The sequence below is a fragment of the Python bivittatus genome, unplaced genomic scaffold, assembly GCF_059951505.1.
Source record: "Python bivittatus isolate LINGU-HERP-01145 unplaced genomic scaffold, Pbiv_v1 ctg000310_np1212, whole genome shotgun sequence".
In the NCBI taxonomy this organism is placed as follows: domain Eukaryota; kingdom Metazoa; phylum Chordata; class Lepidosauria; order Squamata; family Pythonidae; genus Python; species Python bivittatus.
In genome coordinates, this window is record NW_028277054.1 from 3,472,074 (window position 1) to 3,496,624 (window position 24,551).

At 48.5% G+C, this 24,551-nt stretch overlaps 1 protein-coding gene across 2 annotated transcripts in view; it reads right to left on the bottom strand.

Moving 5' to 3' along the window:
* Positions 1-13,961, bottom strand: part of AXL (AXL receptor tyrosine kinase) — a 48,202-nt gene extending 34,241 nt beyond the window's left edge. The window contains exons 1-3 of one of the 2 annotated variants that reach the window (XM_088139860.1): positions 13,645-13,961; positions 13,102-13,447; positions 3,829-4,027 (exon numbers count right to left, since the gene is read on the bottom strand). In XM_088139860.1, coding sequence (XP_087995986.1) covers positions 3,829-4,027; positions 13,102-13,207 — 305 coding nt within the window. In that variant the 5' untranslated portion in view covers positions 13,208-13,447; positions 13,645-13,961. Of the gene's footprint in view, positions 1-3,828; positions 4,028-13,101 lie in introns of both variants that reach the window. The other variant, XM_025172430.2, reaches the window with a different exon arrangement.
* Positions 13,962-24,551: the final 10,590 nt, after the last annotated feature.

The following is a 24,551-nucleotide window of genomic DNA, read 5'->3' on the forward strand; positions in this document are numbered from 1 at the left end:
CTCCACAATGAGACTTCTAGGAAATGACGTTTGCCCGTGACTTTTTCTAACCACTTAAAGTAGACTCCAAGAACCGCTGGGGCCGGACCCCGAGGGACAAAAATAATGTTAGCCAAAGGTGAAAAAAAACGGAGATCAGAGGTCAAGCCTGTCTTTAGACAAAACAGCTGTGATGCATATAAAAAAAGAGGGTGGGCTGACTGGCTGGCATGGTTCCATCTTGACTTTTTTGACCTTCCTTTGCAGATACCCCTCCCCGCACCTGCAGCCGACGCAAGGGATGACAAAGCAGCTTCAAGAGAAGGGCGTCGCAGCCTTCTGCAGCTGGAAGCGATGGTTGGGGGAATGCAGTTTATGGCTACTTTCAAGGTTTTTTGGGGGGTTGGCGTTTATCATCAGGGAAAGGTCAGGAACTTTTACATATTTAAAGGCAGAGTTCTTTCCTCTTTCGTTTCCCTCGTGATGACTAACTGCCTCTTTTTCCTTCTGCAAAGAAACCAAGTATCAATTCTGCTTGTCTGGGGGGTTTGTTTCACAGAAGTTCCTTAAACTGTTTTTGTTTGTTTCAGCAGAACACGTTTTTCCCTGCTGTTGATCAAAACTGAGCCGAATACAGACTTTTTCCAAAGCCAACCCCCCAGCAAAAATGATGAAACAGAAACTAAGTTAAAAAAACAGAGGCACTGATCCCACAAAGCAAACGAGGCAAGACCATTTTAAAAACGGGCAATCACCGTGCCGCGTGCCTAGGTGGGGTCTAAAGGTATGCCTTTCTGAGAATCATCCTCAGATTGTTAAATTATCTGGTTATGGGAAACTCATTCTCAAAATGTCAAAGACAGTTGAACACGCTCCCTGTACCCTACGGGCAAGTTGGACTACAACTCCAGTCAATCTGAACCAGGGGTACTCACAGGTGATGCTACGTGTGGACCACGACCGTTTGGGAGCAGAGGGGCCCACATTTTAATCTTGGAAATAAAAGAAGGGAGAAAACTTCTTTCTTGAGTCTGTTCAGCAGGTGCCCCCAACAGACCGGGGCATCGGTTGTGATCTGACCTGGCCTTAAAGTTCTGCTAGGTCCTATAAAATAGAGCTAGGATATACCGTTCAGTTGTTAAAGATTTCAAAGACGGTGTCCTCACTAACAACAAGAACAGTTCTGTGGCGTAATTTGGTATGATATGCTCATCCTGTAGTGAGTTATTAGCTTCCTTTAAAAATCAAGTTTCTATCCCTCATGGGGTTAGAAAGAAGATTTGGTGTAAAAAGCTAAATGTGATCCTCATAAGAGCTGGAGAAGGCAGTTTCAAAGGACTACAACATCTGGAGGGTGTCAGTCTAGAGTAGCATTTCTCAACCTTGGCAGCTTGAAGATGTGTGGACTTCAACTCCCAGAATTCCCCAGCCAGCCATGCTGGCTGGGGAATTCTGGGAGTCGAAATCCACACATCTTCGGGCTGTAAAGGTTGAAAAACGCTGGTCTAGAGAGAACTATGTTCACACAATGGGTGAACTCAAACATTGCACTAAACAGTGGTTTTGGAACAAATCAGAATAGGCTAGGTTCACACATGAAGCTATACTGCGAACCAAACAAGCCATGTTAAGGTTTAGAGTGCTGAGTGAACCCAACCCTTGTCTCTCAGCCTAAACTACCCCCAAGGGTTGTCGCAAGGATAAGGACAAGGAGAGAGGCAGGAGAAAGCAAAGCCACCCAACGAAGAAATACAGCTGTTTCTTACAAGCGTCACTGCAAGAGTGAACACTTATGCACACCCCTTGCAGGCTTCCGGTTAGTGTCCCCCCCCCCCCATGTGACATGGCCTGTCGGTCCAGAGAGCCGGAGAAAGGCACGTGGGCAGAAAGGCACCAGCCAGCTGGACTTCCACCTGGATCCTCAGCTCTGCAGTTGAGCAACTGGAACAAATATTTCCCTGTGAGTCATATTAAACCATCTTGGGCCGCTAGCAGATGTCAAGCCCCTCTTAGCCAGCCAGCCAGGCAACTCCCATTTCCACGAGGAAGAGAAGGACCTGTTCACGTGAAGGAGGGCCGCCATCTGAGCCTGATCTGAACTTTGCCCGTGCCAGGATGACTTTGACATTTTCCACGCCCACAGGCGTCCCAGGGTGGGCAGCTGCTTTGGGGATTCAGCTTTTCTCCCTATGCGGAGGGAACTCGAGCCCCCCTTTTCACCATCCAGAACAGCTTCTCTCATATTCCTGCCTCTGCTTCTCTTGCGGGTCAAAGGCGGCCATTTCTGCTTGGGGGCCTCCTGGATCACTTCGACTTCAAGACCCATCACTCCCAGTCACCACCCACTTCAGGAGGAGAAATCAGAATGAAGGTCATTCACTACACATATAAACCCTCTCCTTCCAAGCTTCCGTACCCATTTCAGAAATGCCCTTATTCCAGTCCAGGACCTTTATCCATTCTGCCTGTACAGGTAGTCCTCGCTTAACAACCACAATAGGGACCGGAAAATTGGTTGTTAAGTGGAACGGTCGTTAAGCAAATCATTGTGGTCATTAAGCAAATCACATGGTTCCCCATTACTTTTGCTTGCTGGAAGCTGGCTGGGAAGGTCACAAATGGTGATCACGTGACCCCAGGACACTGCAATCGTCATAAGTGTGAGCTGGTTGCCAAGCGCCCAGATCATGATCACATGACTGTGGGGGTGCTGGGACAATTGTAACTTCAGGCACTGGTCATAAGTCACTCTTTTTTAGCACTATTGTAACTTTGAATGGTCACTAAACAAATGGTTGTTAAGCGAGGACTACCTGTAGATAGAACCAGTATCCCCCAACGTAGGGGAACTGCCAGGATTCTCTCAACACTGGGGCCTCCTGCATTTCATTTGTTGCTGAAAAGTAGAAAATGGCTGGGTTTTGCCACCTGTTTGTCTGCTATGATGGTCACTGAGACCATAACCCAAGCAGGGCCAGTCCCACCAGAGAAAGGCAAAGATATTGAGGGCTGCGGAAAGCGGTATGTTAGAGGACACAGTTACGTTGCCTTGTTCTGCAGCTCCTAGGCCAGGCGCCTTCTTTCGGTTTTAAGCTACAATGGCCAGGTTCCCAGAACATACTAGAACCCAACAAACCACATTATGGTTTTGTGTGACATGCAAACCTAGCTGCAGGGTTCATATCTTACACCGGGCCCCCCAAACTCTTCAGCTCATCGACCCCTTCATGGAGATTCAGATGGTTCATCAACCCCCAAACATTTATTATATGAAAATAATTTAATAAATACTACTTTAACTAATAGTACTACAAATAATAATAATAATAATAGTAGAGACAATTCAAGGCCACTCTTGCTGGTGGTTGACCATCCAACTCTGGGTCATACTGTCTCGCTGCTAGACACCTCACCTTCAGGACCAGGGACTGGTGTCCCTACAGAGGGTAGGAACTACAGAGACCCTAAAGGATTAGTTGACCCCAATTGACCTTCCATCATTTATCAGCCACCCCAGACATTTACTGACCCCCTAACATTTATCGACTCCTTGGATAGTCCCATCATCCTTGGGGGTTGATATTGACCACTTTGGGGAACCCTGCCTTACACTGAAGTATTTATTCTGAAAGAAGCAGCAGTGGGATATTCACCAGCATGCCAAGACCTAAACCCTAGTTGGCAAAACATACAATATGCTGAGCATAAACCAATCCAATCACATGAGAGCTAGGTACCACATCCAAAGCCAGCAAGAACGATCTTTGGAGCTTTCAAGGTATCGGTCAACTGGCTCCCACTGGATCAGCTGGCCCATTAGACCTGCCAACCAGGTTGTTGGAAACTCACCTCAGTTCACTGGTGGTCATCCATTCGTCTTCTTCCAAAGGCACCTGGACCTGGTTACTATCGGCAAATTCCAAGGCCACGCCATCTCTCAGCCAGCTGATCTCCGGTGCCTCACCCAGAGCGAGGACAGAGCAGAAGAGTTTCGCGTCCTTCCCCAAAGACGAGGTCAGGTTGGAAGGACTTTCTTGGAAGTATCCAGCTAGAAGGAAAGAGAGAGGGTTGAAGTTCTCGAATCAGGAGAAGAGGAGGCACAACATCACAAAAGAAACCAGGAATTCAGCTCACAAGTCCTCGTATCAACTCAATTTGGAGGATTTGCCTATACGGGTAGTCCTCATTTAGCGATTGCCTCGTTTAGCAACCGTTCGCATTTACGATGGTGATAAAAAGTAACTTTGTGACCAATCCTGTCATTTATGACTTTTGCAGGTCTGTAAAGCAAAGGAAAGCTGAAGGAAGATTGTAAGCAGAGTTTCAGTTTCACTTAGCAACTGCTTCACTTAACGACCAACTTGTCATCCCAATTGTGGTTGCTAAATGAGGACTAACTGTACATGCAACCCACCTTCACAGGAACAAAGCTTTAAGTTTTTTTAACTCTGTTATAGGAGTTTTTTTTTCTGTGAGAGGATCTTGGGATTTATAGCTTTATGGAGTGTGTGATCTGATTCACATAGCACCGCAAACCACATGCGCCTAATCAGGGTTTGATGAACAAACCACAACTGGCTGGGTTCATACAACATACTAAGACAAATGCAAGCAATGTACAGAAATGTTTAGGAAAACGTGTGAACATCTTGAAAATCAGCTGGGGATTATGAAAAGGAAGACGTTATTATGACTATGGTTGTAGTTATATTTTGCAAAGCTGTGCCTTGAGATGGCAAAATAATTCTAGGTCTTCTCAAACTGCATCCTGGATCTTATTTAGGGGATGCCTGCATACCAAAATAAAAGATCATCATAGAGTTGGAGGGGATCCCAAGGGTCATCTAGTCCAACCCTTTGCAAGGTGCAGAAAAACCAATTAAATCATTCATGAGAGGTGGCTGTTCAGCCTCTTCTTTAAACCTCCAGAGATGGAGAACCCACAACCTGCACAGGTTATAACAGCTATGGCTGCTACTATGACTATTACCACTAGACCTAATCTTGTGTCTGTAAGAATAGCTCATTCTGCAGAACTCAGTTGGGGAAGACTTTTACCCCCCTGCAACCTGCCTAACTTGCACCACAGATCAAGCCTATATTTAAAAGCCCAGGAGCAGAACAGACTCCAACTTTCTCCCTACTTCTCTCCTTTTTTGGGGGGGGGGTGTCAGTTTTTGACTCCTGGCGGCTACCTGGACAAGCCCCTATGGTTTTCTTGGCAAGGTTTTTCAGAAGTGGTTTGCCCTTGCCTTCTTCCTAGGGCTGAGAGAGAGGGACTGGCCCCAGGTCACCCGGCTGGGTTCATGCCTAAGGCAGGTCTAGAACTCGAGGTCTCCCAGATTCTAGCCTGATGCCTTAACCGCTACACCAAACTGGATCTCATTCTGGAATGTACCAATTTGGGGCAGCTGGAGAGAACAGTGGCATTCCGATCTGGTTGACTGCAATTGCACATGCTTCACGATCCTCAGCTGCATTATGCCAGCCCTACCCACCTAATGATGGCTCTGGTATGGCATGGCACCCCGCAGAGATGCAGGGTGGACCAGGACAGAACAGAGAACCAGCGTCACAAACTATCAGAGACTCTGGATGTGCCCTTTGCCTTGGCAGAAATCCCAGATCTGGGCTGCAAAAATCTGGACAACCATCAGAGGGCGGCATAGAGATGCAGAGGTCCCTGACTCTTTACGGCCACCTCATGGTCATCTGGAACATTTGCAGCCCAACATGTTGCAAGAACTGCAATCCACAATAGAGGAGTGGAAGTCATGAGCAGAGGGAATGGCCTTGAGGGACAGGAGAAAGAGCCGTAACCAAGACAATGGGGAGATAAAAGGAATCTGAGTCCGGGCCAGAACTGTAATGTGAAAAGCGTCTCAGACAAGACCATCCTTAGTTCTCATGAAGATAAAGGGAGGGAGGGGGAAGCACATTCAGACTTGCAAGATTCTGTTACTGTAACCTTATAATAAAAGCAGTATTAGCTAGCATGCCTTTGGTTTCCTAATCTGGTTTATCCTGAAGGGCTAACGGTGGGGAACCTGTGGTGGTCCACATCTTGCTGAACTATAGCCCCCAGGATCCTTCACTATTAGTTGGCCGGCTAAATGTATTTGTCCAGCAGCTGAAGTGCTCCCTGTTTTGCCCCTAAACTTCCACACCTGGTTGCAAGGCAGGAATTCAGCTACTGAAATGTTTCTTCTCCTTTTTTCCGCATTTCCAGCCAGTACAAATGAACTTTACGGAGTTAAGTTTCTCAATCACTATAATCTGTCTGTATGATTTAATCATCTAGTTTGTAAACATCTTTGGGGCAGAAATATCTGCAACTAAACAGGTGGGGTGAGACGAGGCCAGAATCCAGCGGTAGCAATGAGAGGTCTTTCTGCCAAGGGTGCAGTGATGTTGCAAGGAAGGAAGAAAGGAGGGACAGACAGATGGAAAGCTCACCCACCCTTCACAACTACCACAGCATGCATTCAACATGCGCTCCCAAGTAGTAACCCCCTGCACTCTGCATGCACTCTAAACCTGGCTCACGTTGAGGCTCCCATGTGCTATGCAAAACCAGAAAACGGAATGAACTATTTCCAGCTGATGCCGGGCAAAAGGGCTGTGTGAACCCGGCCCCTGATTCTCAGGCTGACCAGTGCGTGTGCCACCCCCTGGAGCTCGTGAAAACAAGCCCATCGTCCCACGATGCACAGGCCAAGGAAAAGGGTGGACTTAGGGGTTAAGAGGGAGTGGGCTGGCTCTGGCTGTTAATAAATCAATCTGAGAAGATCCTGCCTGCAAGCCAGAGTTAACCCTTGAGGAATGAGGGACAAATTCCAGGGCCTGAGAAACAGCAGTGCCATACTTGGAAAGAGCTCAGAGTTCATCCTGGGGCCTCTCGTTCCTTTCTCGAGGCGGGGAGAGAAGGAGAGCACGAGAATTCTGCCTACGCCCAGACCCTAAATCTGTTCCCAGCCCTAGGCAAGAAATATCACATTCTTTCTTTTCCCACTTTGCCTCGCCTGCTTATTCAGAAACCGATGATAACCCCCTTGGGGCAGACATCTACCATCTATATTACTCTGTCCATAGCTAAGGAATCCAAAATCCATCTCTGGGCATCTTTAGGACTAAAGTCTAGCAACTATATGAATGCATCCAAGTCGGTTTGGGGCAAGAAGATGGAAGTGGTTGGCCACAACCTTCTCCTAGCTCTTAGTATTTCCTTGTGGTCTCCCATCCAGGTGGTACCCTGATCCATTCCCAATGTAATGGTATGTGGGAAAGACTTTGGGAGGCCGGGCCAAGAGACGCTGCCAAGGGAACAGTCAGATAAGAGGTGGCATAGCCTGTAGCTGGACAGTGGGTGGGGCAAGAAGCTCAAAAGGGGCCCTCCCTAGTTTCTCAGGTGATGAGGGAAAGATGTACTTTCAGACTTGTAAGACTGATGCCAGCCATGTGGGGTAAACCAGATAGGAACCACAACCAGGTAAGATAATTCTACTTTATTGTAAAGCTACATCTGGCAAGTCTGAAAATGCAATCCCCCCCCCCATCTCCTTTACAGCCTGAGAAACTAGGGAGGGTCTTTTCTGAGCCTGTTGCCCCGTCCACTATCCAGCTGCGGGCTATGCCATCTCTCATCTGACCGTTCCTTTGGCAGCGTCTCTTTGCCCTGTTTCCCAAGGTCTTTCCCACATACCATTTCATACTCCCAAGGTCTTTCTCACATACTACTTCACCCAGGGAGCTTTTCAGGATCAGCCTGTGTGACATCCAACCCTGTGAACCTCAAACAGCATGCCGTTTCGGGCTGCTTTGGTTAGCTTTATACAGATGCCCTCCAGGTTTGGATTTTGATTCCCCCATCGACCATCAGAGCCACAGGCCACCACCTTCTTCTTCTTCTTCTTCTTCTTCTTCTTCTTCTTCTTCTTCTTCTTCTTCTTCTTCTTCTTCTTCTTCTTCTTCTTCTTCTTCTTCTTCTTCTTCTTCTTCTTCTTCTTCTTCTTCTTCTTTTCTTCTTCTTCTTCTTCTTCTTCTTCTTCTTCAAATGCTATGTTCATCATCTCTCTGGGGATCCTTGCTCAGCGTTGCCCCAGCCAGATACTTGGGACGTACTGCAAACTGAACAGGGAGCAACAGGCTGTCTTGGCCGCACAGCATGGGGCTGGATGGACTCGTGCGTCCTATTATGAACTACGACAGCACTGAGTGATGCAAATATATCTACCTCTCCCAGCCCCTGGGGAAAAGCATTGGAGCAAGCCTTCGCCTTCCTTCTCAACTTGCTATTGGAAACCCAAAAGGTTCACTCAATCTCCCCCCACAGCCACTGGCTGTTGCCCCCCCACCCTCCTCAAAACCTCCACCCAAATTCCCTGCTCTTCCAGCTCAGAGTGAATCACCAAACCAAATCAAATGTTTGGAATGTGGCATTCCAAATTGCTCATCCCTGGACTTTGCTGCGAGGAAGATCGCCCACTCGCGTGGCCAGCCCCACCCCTCGGCTTGATGAGCGGTCCAGTTTTTTTTTTCTTTAAAAACATTTGATTTATATAGCTGCCCATCTCACATACGTGACTCTGGGCGGCTCACAATAAAACAGATAAAAACAGAAAAAGTACATCGTATGAAAGAAAAACACTTAGCCGCCGAGTATTATAAAATAACCAGCCTGCAGCCTGAGCAACTGAAGGAAGAATTGTTGATGATCTGAAAATGTCACCTTCTAATTTCCTTGGATCTAGCCCAGTGTTTCTCAACCTTGGCCACTTTAAGCTGTGTGGACTTCAACTCCCAGAATTCCCCAGCCAGCCATGCTGGCTGGGGAATTCTGGGAGTTGAAGTCCACACAGCTTAAAGTGGCCAAGGTTGAGAATCAGTGATCTAGCCAGTATTAAAGTGAGAGTAGCAGACAAACTCTATTTTTCCCTAGAACATGGGCAACTATTGTTTCAGCCAAATGGGATAAAGCACCCTGTCATAAACCGAACCGAGCGATCTCAAGAAACATGCACCCAACCGATCAATCACCCAACTGATCCATCACCCCACTGATCCATCATCACATTCTTTTCTCGCATGGATCTGGAATTAGGGAGCCCGGCTGCGGAGTTCACACAATAACCCCCCGTCTGTTAGTCCTCTTCTCTTTAACACGGTTCTTGCCATTCACCCTAGCTCTGGAATTTCTCCTGGGGTACCATTAACTTCCGCCTGGGATGAAGATGCCCTGTGCCCGTCGTACAACCTCCACCAGCTCCAGTCCGATCTTTCTGGGAAGTTCACAGGTGGAGCCACCAAGGCGTAGCCCTCCGCTCTTGCTCTTCAGAGATATTCTGCTTCTGAACATGCAGGTTCCACAAAGCCATCAGGGCAAAGAGCTGTCCACAAGCTTTCCCTCTTAATGTGCATTTCTTTTATAAGCTATTTAAATATCAGGCTGCTACCTGTCGGGTTAGAGATAGGAAAACCCAGGTTCAAATTCTTGTTGGCTGACTTTTGACCGACTGTTACTCTCATCTTTACCTCCCTTGTAGGGCGGTGGTGAAATTACGATGTCTCTGCGTTCATGCAGCAGGGTTAAGGAGTAGGAGAGAGGGCCAAAAGATCTACCTCCCTGCCCCTGCCAGTAAGTCTAGACTACAATCCCCATCACCCACAGCCGCTGGGCCCAGCGGTGACGGGACTCACAATCAAACTTATCTGCAGGGCAGCCAGGTCAGAGAAGGCTGACCCTTGGACTGGACATGCAGCCATTCAAGCCACACACACACACGCACACACACACATCACAGGGAAAAACGGGACAATCCTCCTTGTTCCTTTCAGACCCCCCTTTTGGCCCTGCACAGCTTAAGACGGTGCTGAGTACACTGGCTGCAGCCAGGAGAGACCGTCTAGACTTCTCCTGCTTCAAAATGGGGTCCTTCTGGTCTCCCAGGCCCAGCTCATCCCCCAAAGGAGGGGGTGTGGGAGAAGCAGCCACCTCTCAAGTGGATCTTGGCAAAGAGTGAGCTCTTCTTCACCGCCACCCCTGCAGCCCCCCAAAGAACTCCATCCCAAGGTCTTGGGGGCTTCCTTAAAGACGTTCTTCTTGATGTCCAGTGTTCTCCAAGGGTACCCCTGAAGGTGATGCTCATCTGTTGCTGGACTGATGCAAACTGGGTTAAAGCAGAAGGCATTCCTTCCCTACTCTAGGCAGAATTTCCTAGGAAGGCAGGGAAGCAGGGGAGTTGTAATCCCAACAAGCTGGAGTGACCAGGGGTAGTAAGGATGGTCGGGAGTGGGGGGAATGGAAACTTGGTTTTCCCCTCTTTTTTGGCAGTTAGGTTCCAAAGGATGCCCTCCAGACATCTGGGCTGAAAAATCTTGGTCACCTGCCAATATTCTGGCAGTGGGTGACGGGCTGAGATGCATGTTTATGTCTCCTCAAGATGCGCATCATCAAAACAGAGCTGGTGGGGGATTTTTTTGCAAGAAGGAAAGGGAGGAGAGAAAGAAATAAAGTTGATGAATCTTTGAACTGGATTGAATTCAGCCTGTTCCCACTAGGTATTCTCCAGATAGCCTGGGACTACAACTCCCAGAATTTCTGGAGATGATGTGAATTGTGACCCCTGCACATCTGGAAGGCGCCCTGCTCAGAAAAGCTGGACTCATCTTTGATCTTTCAGCATCTCCTATGGTGGCTGCCATCTGCAGTGGGGGGGGGGCAGGTGAAGTGGGACATGGAAAATAACTGGTGTTAACGGCTCACTGCGTTGAGCCAGGAGCGTCCACAAGGTATGGTCAAAAAAGTCAAGATGGCGGTCGTGATGGCACAACCAAAGCTCCACCTGTTTTACATGTAATCCCCATCATCCACAGCCACCAGACTCATCAGCCCACATCAGGCCCAGTGCTGATGGAAGTCTCAGTCAAACTCATTTGCAGGACAGGCAGAACATAAAACCGGGTAAGCTTCATCTGCACTGTGGCAACCGCCATCTTGACTTTTTTGACCTTACTCTGCTTTTTTGACCTTACTTTTTTGACCTTACTCCTCCCCTCCTTTGAACAGTGAGGCAGCTTACAAATCCACCCTCTAAAAAGCCTAGAAAATCAGCTCAAGCCTAAGTCACTTTCCCTCTGACCGACTCACCTATCCGACCTGCAGTGAAGAAGCAACATTAGAACAACAGCAGGAGGAAAACGTTGAGTTTTCTCTCCACTTTTGCAGGGCAACCATGGGATAGCAATCTATGCTTTTGATTGCAGACACGATGTTCAAAGAACAAAACAGGTGCCTCGGAAAAAAACCTCCAGGCACCCCATTGCCACGGCTTTTATTGTTCTATTGTTTCACTTGTTCATTGGGATGTGATAGACGGAGGTATACGTGATTGATGAGGGTAAACCATCTGGTAGAAAATAGAGTGTCTATTAATACATAGCCGTGAAGTTTGCTCACCATTTGCACTGCTTGCATGTCCCTGTGGAGAATCCAGCCCTGCCAGTTTGATGCCAGACATAGATTCCCACTCACTCATGTTTCTTTCAGATTCATACAACCAACCACGATTTTATTCCTGATTCTTATTATAAGGAATCCACTTTGGAAAACCCCTTAATCTGGGAAGAACGGCTCTGCGGGCACGAAGCGTCCATCTGCTAAATCCATTTCTCGTTCTTTTATTTTCCTCCCCCTTTTTCCTTCTTCGCTGCTGCCATCCCATTTAACGGGCACATCGTGGACGTGGGAATCCAGGGTGGCAGTGGGGAGCCACGATGTTCCTGGGCAGCCCAAACTCCAGACATTTGGGGAGCATGTTGTTAAGATGCCATAAGACCGTTGGCCATTCTCTAAACATTTGATTTTTTTCTGGCAGCAACCTGTTCATCCGGGCCACTGCACGCCAGTGGGCAAGCACCGTGGCAGTGATTTCAAATTGGGGGCGTTGTAGGAAGACGATCGGGTTAGTCCATAAGAGCCAAAAGTCCAAAGGAGTCTGCTGGCACCTTTTCCGACTAGCAAATTTTATTCAAAGGCGTAAGCGAAGGCTTGTGCCTTTGAATAAAATTTGCTAGTCGGAAAAGGTGCCAGCAGACTCCTTTGGATTTCAAGCTGGGGAGTGGGTTAGAATTGGGTCTTGACTTCCCTGGACCACCCACCCACAGGATCAGAGGGTACCCGTTCCTCCAGGGACCTGCCAAGGCCAGCCGGCTGCACCGAATTCTTTCCAGGGCCTGTTACCACCCCCTGAGTTCCCTTCGCAGCTTTCAAATCAAAAGAATCGGGTTTTGCCTCTGAGGTTAAAGCCAGGGGCAACCAGAGGAGAATCAGTGATGGAGCCCAGCTGGAGCTGAAGGTCCCTGTTCTGATCAGCACATGGACTTGCGGAATTGATACGTGCAGAGACAGGCGGGGAGAGTTTCTTTTATGAACTTACCCCGTCAACGGATCTATTGGCTTGGAGAGATGGGGTACACCGAGCGTGGGACTCGGGCCACCGAGGAGAACGGCATTTGGATTTCTTTCCTGCGCTTTAAAATGCAGAAGGGCCTCAAAGCAGTCCCAAGTTGGGGGTGCACTTTGGGCTTAACCAGAGTTTGCAGAATAAGCCAGAGGGGATGGGGTTCGCACATTACAAGAGGCTCCCAAGCACCGTTTGCACGACCCACTAAGCCCCCGTAGCTGGGCTTACACACCACGCTAAACTGAACCCACATCTTTGTAATAATCAAGCTTATCTTATCTCTACAAAGTTCCAAGTGGCTTACAGAGGGGGAAGCGATGTGTGACCTTCACAGCAGCCTGGGAGTTGGGAGTTGGGAGACGGTATCCTGCCCAAGGCTATCTACTGAGGATCATAACCCAAAGCGGAGTGGGGGGAGGTCTTTCACCTTAACAACAGCAGTGCACAGTAGACCAAGGCTGACGTAGAGTGACCTGTTGCTCCCTAAGCGACGTGCAGCAAGTAGAATTTGTAACTGGTTCTGCCTAACTCATATCCAACATTTTAGCCATTTGCATCACCCCAATTTTGGGGGATCGCTGGGTTTCTCCCGGCTTCCGTCCTGACTCCAATGCGATAGAGCTCAGGTCACGCGAAAAGGTGCACCCAAACAGACACTCACCTTCCTGGGGGTTGCCGATGCCCATCCACCAAGCCAGCAAACATGAGAGGAAGCACCGGCTAACTTGACCCATCTTCCGAAAGCGAAGATCCCCTTCGAAAATCATCCCGGCTCCCGAAAGAGTCTAATGGTTCATTGGTGGAAGAGGAGAGGGAGAATCCTGAAAATCCGTTGAGGAAAACCTCTCCCAAGGAGCCAGCTACCGAGTCATGAAAAAGCAGCCGAAGAAATTGTCGCTGGAGCCCTCGGTCCGAAAACAAGTGACGAAATCTAAAGTGAAGTCAGCACCCAAGAGGTCGCTGGAATGATGGATCCAAAGTTGTTCCCCCCCAACGTGCCAAAACTCCTGTGGAAATTCGGAATAATTTCCCAGCTCAAAACATTTGTCCGTATCATGAAAGAAAGAAAGAAAGAAAGAAAGAAAGAAAGAAAGAAAGAAAGAAAGAAAGAAAGAAAGAAAGAAAGAAAGAACAGAACAGAACTGTGGAGGGGGGAATTCTAGGGGCTAGCCAAGAGAATTTTTTTCCCTTTCAAAGTTCCTACATGAGTTTGGCTTCCCTTGTCACTTCCCGGCGTTGCATTTCTTCCCAGGTCTTCTCTCCTGGTCTCAGATGAACACCTGATTTTCTTTTTCTCCCTCGTCAGTGCTTGCTTCCTTCTGCTCCAGCTTCTGACCCCAGACTGAACGGAAGATCTGCCAGGAGTACCTACACAGACCATAGAACAAACTTGCTTACTCAAGAAAGTCAACTTCTCCAAAGACAGTGAGAGTGGGGGGGGGGGGAAGAGAAATGGGGGAAGGCTCCCTTCCCTTTCCTCGCTCTGTCCCTGACTCAGTCACTCCTACACACAGCCGAAATGTTGTTTGATAGCAGCGGCAGAAGAGGCCTGAAAGATTAGCAGGCTGAATTGGGGCGGGGGGGGGCGGGGGGGCTGGCTGCCTTGGAAAAGCCAGAAGGAAGCCGAGAAGGGGGTCCGAATTCCATCCAGCTGCAGCAGGGTTAAGGGGAGGAGAAGAGGAGAAAAGCCGAAAAGAATCTTCCTTAAAGTTACACGCACCCACATTCCCAAAAGAGGAGTTGGCAAGAACACCCCGGCGAGAAAGCCAGCCTGGATGGGGCACCCTGAGAAAAGAAAAAAGGAAAAAAAATAAAAACTTTCCCCAACTTTCGAGACAGTGCAATCCCACAGGACAGCAGACAAGCTTGCCCCCAAAGTTAAACAATGCCAACTGAAAATACAATGTTTATTACACCCCGCTAAGACACGGAGCCACTCTTTCCGTAAGTCTAGGAGCTGGACTAAATCAAGAATTGTCCATCTCTTGGAATGGAAAAGCTCTTGAAAATATGGGTCCCTGATCTTCTGAGTAGAAGGAGCCTCAATCTTATAATGTAGGGGGAGATCTCACTGGCTGATGCTGCTAGGTAAGCAATGAGGAATTTTGGAATATCTCCCCTGTAATACAGCAGATGCAATCAAGCCATCCTGCGTGCTTTCTGTAAACTGCATTAGCCTAACCCTGAAAGGAATGCCTCAGCCCCTGGTTTCTGCTTTAAACAATTAGCTCATCTTACTCAAGCAGGACAAATCCCCTCTGAACGGACACATTTTTAATCCTCTGAATTTGCCTGTACTTGTTCTCCCTTGGAGGAGTGTGACTCAGAGGAGCCAATATTTGGAACTAGGAATGAGAACTGTGCTGACCAAAAATTACTCCCTTAATACATATATGTCAGTTACTTTATGTAGCATCCTTTAGGTCAGGGTTTCTTAACCTCAGCAACTTTCAGATGGGTGGACTTCAACTCCCAGAATTCACACTGGCTGGGGCATTCTGGGAGTTGAAGTCCACCCATGCTGGCTAGGGAATTCTGGGAGTTGAAGTCCACCCACCTGAAAGTTGCTGAGGTCAAGAAACACTGATTTAGGTAACCTGTGCAGAGGTGAGAATGTCAGTTTTAGCCAGTAACCAAAAATGTGTTGATATGCTGATGGTAGGGGTCCAGCTGCACTCTCTCGCAGCCCAACTTACCTCGCAGGGTTGTTGCAAAGAAAAATTGGAGGAGGGAGTGTTGTGCAGGATATAAATCTAATATATCAAATCCAATTAGGTCAATATTGGAATGTGTCCATTGCTTGCCACCCACCCGCCACCTTGGTTTAAACTATGGCTAAGTCCCTGTTTTCCAGGCTCAGATAAATCGATGGGGTCCCTCTGGAGAATCATTCTTAAGATCTGATTTTGAAAACTATGATGGAGAACCTGTAAGCCCCGGATTTTGCTTCCATATTTATTTTTTATTTATTTATTTATTAATCACATTTACATGGCCGCCCATCTCACAAAAAGTGACTCCCGGGCGGTATACGCTAATCCCACAAAGCAATGAGTATAGAAGCAATCATTACATAAAACCATCATATAGTAATGATCAAAACATGAACCACCATAAAAACATGTAACGTGTAGTAGGTTGAGAATAGGGTATATCTATTTCAGGTTTATGGGAGAAGCCCACAGACGGGGAGCATTAGATAAAATGGCAAGGCAGAGAGATGAGAACCTGGGTTTGATTTCACTGGGCCGAGATACTGTCCAGGGTGTGGGGAAAAAAGTCACAATGGAAGCTGCCGCAGTGAGGTTGATGTTCTGCCTGTTTTTTATGTGCAATGCACGAATTGCACCTCATGGCTGCCACCTCGGCTCTCCTGACCTGCAGACACCTTATCTGTGTTTTTGCTTCCCTTCTTTAAATACGATCGCTCGGGTGCCACAATATTAATTGTCGAGTTGAGATTTCGGCAAGCAGCAGCCGGCTGGCTCACGGAGGTGCCTGCACGATGATGAAAGCAACCGAGTGCCATTGCACACACTCTTTTGTACGGGTGTGTGCACTGTCACAATGCACGTGAAAAGCTCTGCATTGGGTCAACTGCTTTTGTCATTTGCCCCCCTCCCCTCCCCTCCCTTCTGTGGACGCCTCTGCTGGTTCATGAGCTTCTGAAAGCCTATCTGGGCATAAGAAAATGACGCCATTAGAGAAAAAGTGAAATCTTTGTTGCTGGAATAGAACAGTGCTTTTCCGACTTGGCCACTTTAAGATGGGTGGACTTCAACTCCCAGAATTCCCCAGCCAGCATGGCTGGCTGGGGAATTCTGGGAGTTGAAGTCCACCCATCTTAAAGTGGCCAAGTCGGAAAAGCACTGGAATAGAGGGAGAAACAGAATGCAACTTGCTTAGTCCCTGAATAAATTGTTTAATTAAGTCATTGCAGAGCTTCTACTTTTGAATAAAATGTGTTCATTGGACAAGTTGCTACCAATCTCCTGATTTTTTGGCCAGCCTAGATCGACGCAACTCTTCTCCTGCAATCTCTTTCGAGCAAAGAACTTCACAAACATGGTTCCCCAAATCATGGCTTAACATCACACCATGCCTCTGGGTGTGAACCAGGTCATGAACGTGGGTTGATGGTTTTTGGCTTGGCATATTGTGTTTTGATGGATGGATCATTTTTTTATTATCTATGAAATATAAAATATTAATTTCTTTTATATTGGCACACTCTGCAAGGACTCAAGGCATAAACCTGGCCAGATGTTGCTCATTCAGTTAACTATGGTTAAGCAAAGCCAGACTCAGCATCACGCTCGAACCTAATCATAGACTAATGGTGATAAACACGCACACGCACACACACGCACAGAGTGGGGGGAGAGAACCCCCATGGGGCAGTCTGACAGTGGATTACTGGCTGCGGCTTCTCCCAAAGGATGCTGGGAATTGTAGTCTGCTGAAGCTCAAGCAACTCACTTTGCCAGCCTTCGTTGTGAAATTGATTTAAATACAGAATGGGAGGGTTAGAGATCATCTGGTTCAACCTGCTCCTTTGCCCTTCTGCAACTCAAAAGCAGCATTCCAGAATGGAATCAGAAAATTTAGGAAAGCCAATAATGCTGAAATTGACAGAAGACCTTCAGAGGGAAAGCCATCTTGTTCCGTTGCAGGGAACCTGCGAGAAAATCTCGTGGAATCTTAATACGTTGGCACTGATTTCTGGCTAATCTCCTCTCCTCTTTGGCATCCTGTCTGGGCCCCTATTCTCTCTTCTGGGAGGATGCAGCCAAGTCCCCCACCCCTTCCTTAATAAAGGAAAGGTGAGATAAAGAGGCCCTAAAATGCCCCATTGTCTGTGTTTTCGTGGAAGCCCAAACAATGTTTGTTTGCCCAGTTAACCATTTAACTCACCGCCAAGGGAAACGGGACAGCAGATCAATACGCTGCCAGTTCCGGAGATAGAGAAAGTCACCGAGAGTCATTTTAATTTTGCTTGACACCAGAGCGGGATAAAAGTTTTCTGGAGGGGGTGTCACTTTACCCAAACCAAACTCTAGAGGTGCTTCGGTGGTGCCCCCAGCAGAAGCTGAGCCAAACCTTTCTCCTCTTTTAGCAGATGTGGTTTTTTCAGACACCCCCCCGCCCCCCCGCCCCCATTTTGCTGACTATTGTAGCCAAAATTGCGTCCCTGCAAAGAAAGAGGCTGCCGGGGAGGAATCCTCTGGCTAAGCAACTCGAACACAAGTGCCTTGGGCCAAGCAGAGTCTTGGCGCCAAAGCTGGGCAGGCAGTTATCAGACAGGTAAAGATAAATCCCGGCCAGGGGACAAAATGACCTGATAGAGCAAGACTGATTGCTTATCTGCTTAAGATTAGCTTGCGGTTAAAAACAGAGTTGCTCCTTTGGTTTCCAGTTTGCCGGAACTGGACACAGCAAACAGACCTCAGCAATGCAAGTTCTCCATTCTGCTTCTAGCCTTCTCCGGCCCAGCTATGGAGATCCTATTTTTTGAAATATTAAATATGCTACTTATCAGCTTCTAACAGCAATGCAGCTGCTAAACGATGAATCAGTTCATCAGTTCTCCCTCTCCTTTCAGTCAGAAGTCTCTGCAGGGGAGTCATAAAAGTCAAGATGGAGGCCTTCCCCATGTAATTGTGGTCGGCATCTTGACATTTTTTACCTCCACCCTCCCTGTGGACACCCCTGCCTTCAGCTTCCAGGACTGTTAAAAAGTTTCAGGCGTATGCCAGTGCATGCTGACATACAACCGAGAGCAACCATCCCAACTGGGAATTATGGAAACTAACCTCTGAAAGGCCCCCAGTTGGGGAAAGTGACTTTAAGGATTGACCTGTCGGGCAGGAAAGTTTTTTTGGGGGGGGGGCAAAATTGCAGGGCAGAGATTTTTGGGAGATGGGAGGGGAATGTGGTAGAAATAGAATGGAGTGTGTGCATCTCTGAGCCCACATCTTCCATGTTGCAACTTTTGGGGACACAGTTCCTAATAGGGGTGCCTTGCCTCTTAACCCCATTGCTGACCACAGATAAACTTCCCACTCCAACAGCTGCAGACGACCCAAAGGCCTCTGAGATTTGTTCTCATCTGTCTCCAGATGAAACTGAACATTTGGCATCTATAACAGGACAAAGGAGGCTGAGTGTGGTTAGCAAAACAGCCACTTCAGAGCAAAGGGGCTGACATGTTATTGACCTCAGTCCGGAGTCAGCTTTCTTTCCAAAAAGGCCTGCACAGCAATTCTGGGTGGATCACTAGGAGAGAGACCTATTTGCTGATCAGCCCCGATTTGGATTCAGCAGAGGGTCTGAATGTGGCTCCCCCTTTTTTAGCAGTTTTACAATTCGTAGACATCGGGGGTTGCAAAACCTGTGGCTCTTCAAGGTTTGGGCGCCGCCTCTGGAAAAGCTGCCAACACACACAATTTTTAATAAAACAGAATAGGGAAATGCATCAGCGCCTAGTGACAGAGTTCATACAACATGCTAAACCTAGGTTAACAGAATCCAACGGCTGAGTTGACAGAACATGCGACCCCTAAACAAATTAATATTGTGGTTTAACAGCATGGCCTGGTTGGTACCCCATGCTAAAACCAGGGCTGCGTTCCTAGGACATGCTGAACCTGAAATCAACCCCATTTTAGTCTAATTCAGTGTTTCTCAACCTTGGCAACTTTAAGAATTGTGGACTTCAACTCCCAGAATTCCCTAGCCAGCATGGCTGGCTGGGGAATTCTGGGGGTTGAAGTCCACTCATTTTAAAGGTGCCAAAGTTGAGAAACATTGGCTTAAACCCATAGCTTTTTACTTCTAGAAAAAGCCGAGAAACAGCACTAATCATTCATAATGAAGTCTTTCTTTTCAATTTCCTAGCTGGTCAGCAATCCCATGATTTTTCGGTGGATAAACACTCAGCCCGCACCGATCCCATCGCCGTACATGCTGGGTTTCCATCGGTCCCTGAAGACTGTCAGGAAACTCCTGGCTCTCCTGCATCTTCCCTTCCTCTTAAACTCAGAAAACACTAGCTGCTTTCTGGCTGACCTCCGGAGAAAAGAAGATCTTGGCCTGTGCGTCTCCTGCAGAAAACAGCGGCGTCTTGTCCAGGACTTGATAACACGACCCTGAAAAGGAGTTTCAGGGACATTGAGTTTCTCTTGGGGGAGCAAAGATAACAAGCCGACGTCCTCCTGCCAGGGGAGGAACTCAGAAAGATGAGTAAAGCGCAAGGAGGATTTTTGAAGCCTCCTTAAGCCGGAGGACAACATGTGCTGTTGGGACTTTAGAAAAGAATGCCTTCGGATCCTTTCTTTTAGAGGTGGCCGGTCCGCAGGGCTCTATCAAGTCAGACGGCAGAAAATCACCTACTGGTGCCCTATAAAAAAATGTGTTCATCAGCTCTTTTCCCCATGATTTTCCAGCATCGGGTTCTTTGGTCCCTGGAGCACCCCTTGGTGGTAGTATTTAACTACTGCAATTGCACTGAAAAGCACACTTCTGAACTTCACGATCCGCCCCCCCTGTTCCCCATCATATTGTTTTGCATGTTTAATAAAGATATCAGCAGCGAAGAATTTAGCCAACTACAACATTTGCTCCTGAGAAGTGAATCCAGCCATTTTTCCCCCAAAAGAGGGCTTCCAAACATTTAAAATAAAATAAAATAAAATAAATAAAATAAAATAAAATAATGTACCCCAAAGTCTGGAACCCTGGATCTTGCAGTTTACAGGATCCTGATGTTAAATGTAGAACCAGCACCTCAACACCATGTCGGAAGGGTTTAGCATCGATGCACATCTGTTCTAAGAACTTGAGAGCTATGTTCTAGAAATATTTGCGTTACCTCGTCATGGTGTTCCTTGGCAAAGCCGCGGTTTTTGTTTCACAGCAAGGGCAAGAAGGCTCAAAAGCACCATTGCTGCCTCTTCTGCTCCAAGAAAACCAAGGGACAGTTAAATCAAACCAAATCCTGCTTCAAACTGCGTGGGGAAGCCAGGATGGGATTGTGAAATTTGAAGGACAGGGCATTCTCCAAAAAGTTCACTTGCTATCCACCCAGGCCATTGTCTCTCAACCCTGGCACCTTTAAGGTGGGTGGACTTCAATTCCCAGAATTCCCCAGCCAGCCATGCTGGCTGGGGAATTCTGGGAGTTGAAGTCCACCCACCTTAAAGGTGCCAAAGTTGAGAAACACTGGTCCAGGGAAATACAACTGTTACCACCGATGGTGCTCCAGCAAAGCATTTCTGAGCATGGCTCATGGGAATCAACCCTGGCTTGCCCTGTTCCAACTTTGGCAGGGTGATCGCTCAGCTATTTCCTTCTCCCAGAAGCACTCCGTGGACCGGTGGACTTCTTTCCAAGTCCATTCGAGCAGCTGGGCAAGCTGAGCCCTCTGATTTAATTCCTTCCAGCATCCACAGAAGAGGGAGGAAGGAGGCAATTAGCTTGTGGAGAACGGGAACGCTCTCCGGAAGTCATTTGCGTGCAATTCAGCAGGTGAACAGCTGAATCCCATTGGGTGCCCTCCAGAGGAGAGAAAGTTCTCCAGAATGTATTTTTGCACACGCTAGCCGCTGAATCAAATGTCTTCTTCCTCTCGACTGCCCCGGCAGGCCAAGCAAAATCATGAGTTGCGTCACCAAATATTTAAGGTCAAGAAAACAAGCATCTTGCTCCTTCCACACCGGTGACTTCTGAAGGATGTGAACTTGCCGCAGAGGAGCAGGACCGCTGGAGGAGGATGAGTTATCTGGGATGACTTAGGAAGAAGGCTAAGTTGCTGGGGGGGGGTTCTTTTTTTTTCCCTTCCCCAAACGCCTCCTTCGGTCTCCCTTCTGCCCTCCTCCTTCCGATCCTTCAAAGGCCCCGGCCGTAAAATGGAAAAAGGCCACGTCCGACCCATGGGAGATGGACAGTGGCCAACATCTGCTTCCAGATGCTTTCTCCTTCTGCAGCAATTGCACAGAGCCGGGTTCCAAGAGCAGCCAGAGGCCGCGCCCAGCCCGCGCTTCGGATGAGAGCAGCCACGCGTTCCGGGGGCTTGAGGAGATGCTCCGCCCGAGATCACTCCGGGGATTTAAAGGACAGGGAAGGGGGGACAGGGCGGAGAGAGAACACAGCCAAAAGAGCCGAGCTGTCTCTTCGCCTCCCCATTTCTAGCATCCTTCTTTGGCTGGGGGGCTTTAAGAACCGAGGAAGATGCTTGCACCATACAAATGAACTAAGTTCGTACCCTGGATCCGGTCATAGCTACTTACCCTTGGATCTGGCAATGCGCAATCCTGCTAACCAGGTCGAAGGCGGTCTGGGGGTGTATGTAGCCCCCCCTCCCCTTATTCCACCATGCCGGGTATCCCCCCAAGCTCTTGCAGTTCATTCCCCCAACAGCCCTCTCTCCATTAGCAAACAATTATAGTCTGTGATCAGGGACTGTCCTACATGGCACTGGTAATCAGCTGTTCCCTGCTTCATTTCTTTGGAAGGATTGGCTGGGGAGGGCCTGGACTGTACCCCACTGTTGACTTCACTGGGTTCTGGGGTTCACACCACCAGCAGGATCTGCAGGGGGAGGGGAGTGTGTGCATAAGTCACAATGGCGGCAGCAGACACACACCGCCATGGCCATCTTGACTTTTTTGACCCCCTCCCCTCGTGGACGCCCTTGCACGCACAACAGCTGAATGGGGAGGGTACTTTGCCTTCCAAGTACCGGGTGCAAATTTCATGTTAAAAGTTGCTGCTCTGTCCCTCTTGCACGGAGTTACGGGTTTTGCCGTCTTGGGCAAACCTAGAACGATGTCTGTCTTGCCTGGCACAAGACGCTTTGGACTTCTCCCTTTTGGCACCCTTCGCTTGACAAATCCTATGAGTTTGGCTCCAATCAGTGGCTCTCTGGGCGTCTAAGGCAGGGGGATCTTTCCCATCCCTTGCTCCATGATGCATTTCACAGGGCAGTGTTTCTCAGCCTTGGCCACTTTGAGACCCGTGGACTTCAACTCCCAGAATTCCCCAGCCAGCCTTCTGGGAGTTGAAGTCCACGGGTCTCAAAGTGGCCAAGGCTGAGAAACACTGTCACAGGGGGGTGGCAGAGAATGTGGCTCTTTTGAATGCAAGCCGTGCGTCCGTCACCAAGCATGGCCATTCCTGTCCCCGGGAGGGCTCTGCAAGAACAAGGCAGAGTGTGAGATTTACCTTCGATTGTTAGTCCCCCCCTTCTTTCATTGGAAATGCCCAGCCACGCGCTTCACCATTTCATACCAGGGCTTGACAGCTTAACGTTTATTTCAGCTCTCCAGTTGTCGCTGAAACCTAAACATGACTCAGTACTGGGGAGGTCACTGGGGGGTAAGTTAATGCAGCATGGATTATGTGCCTAAATTATCCACCCCTCTGCAAGAAGCGTCAGCGGATCCATGCTCCAACTACAGAATTTGTACTAAGGAGTAAGCGTGTATGGCGGTGGATCCGGCCACTTTATCCCCAAGTTTCTAGTCCTTAAGGACATCATGATCAGATCAGGCATTGTCTGCAATGGGCCCTGCAGAAAACACAGAGAGTTTTCAGTCCTAAATCATCCACCCCATTCTGCAAAAAACAGCAGTCAACCTGTGCTCCAACTACAGAATTTGTACTAAGTAGCAAGCATGTATGGCAGTGGATCCGGCCTCTTTAACCCCAAGTTTCTAGTCCTTAAGGACACTAGGGCAGGCACGGTCTGCAATGCCTAAGGCAGTCTTTTTTTGGGGGGGGGGCTAACAAATCTATTTAAATCTTCATACCTAATTCAAGCTGTAGCATTCTCAGATGAAAACTAGAGTTAGTAACTCTGGGTATTACTAATCATACGCAGCGCCAGCCGATTAGACCGTGTCTCCGGGAAAGAAAGCGTCCAAGCTTGTCAAAAATTAAAATGACTGAGATGAGCATTGGCTCGGGGGAGTCCTCGGCTCCTTCCTTGTGCTTCTCGGCGGGCAAAAAGAGGAATTGCCAACCGAGTATTCCCAGGTGAAAGGCCCGAGAGGCAGTCCGGCCCAGCGAGCTGCATCGGGAGAAATCTGTTGCAAAGAGCATTCCTGAGGCATGACTGTCTGCTAAGCGAGCTGAGAAGAATTTCCTGCCCCTCGACATGCGGGAGAAAGGGCTGCCGCGGATGAGCCAGCTCTTTTAATCCCAGGATGTTTGGCGTTTGACGCATTGGAGCCTGGCACACACGAACGTGAGACATCGCCTGACTCTCACGTCCAAAGTATGCATAAACCTTGCCCTCGAGGAACAGCGTGTCTTTGCCGCCCAGCCCGGCTAATAACCTGGAATGAGGCCCGGCGTTTAGACTACTGGATTTGCCCGGCAAATGCTCTTACTCCGGCATGCTCTGGGGCAGCTACCGGCTCTTGCGGAGCAAGATCGGGGCCATTTCCTCAGATCCCCGAAGGGAGGGATGGCGAGCGAACACGGCTGATGCGCGGCTGGGAGGCAGAGGCCAGGTCCAGCCCAGCTCTGAATGATCTCAAGAGCTGAGAGAGAGACCCAAGGAAGGCAGAAAAAATAACAAGGCAGGAATTATAACAGGCTGCTTCAGAGAGGGTTAGATCGGTGGGGAGCAGAGCTTTACAGAGGGAATGGCAATGAGTTTAGGGCTGACAAACAAAAGCTGCTTTACACACCAGTTCATTAGCACGTGCTGGATTAGCACTCAGCCGCTGCAGTGTTCTTCCAGCAGCCCAGAGAGCCTTGCCTGGTTTCCCCCTCACCTGAGAACGGAGCACCCTCCCTGTCCCAGGGTCCTCTTTCCCCAGGGATCTACACATTGGGACCCCCTTTCCTGCCCTGCTCCCCACATTCCCAAGACAGCCGAGACTGCCTGTTCAGCTCTGGCCACAGGAGACCAGCCACAGGTCACTTGCGGAGCTGTACATGAGGGAAGGGACTTCCCATTTTTCTCCCATTTAACAATCCCATCTATGTTTTTTCTCAGCCCCCTCAATCTGTACTTACAGGAGGAAAGGAGGGAGAGATTTCAGTAATTAAGAAGCTGTCAGTACAAGCCACCTCCCGTAGTCGTTCTCCGTCCTTGACAAATGG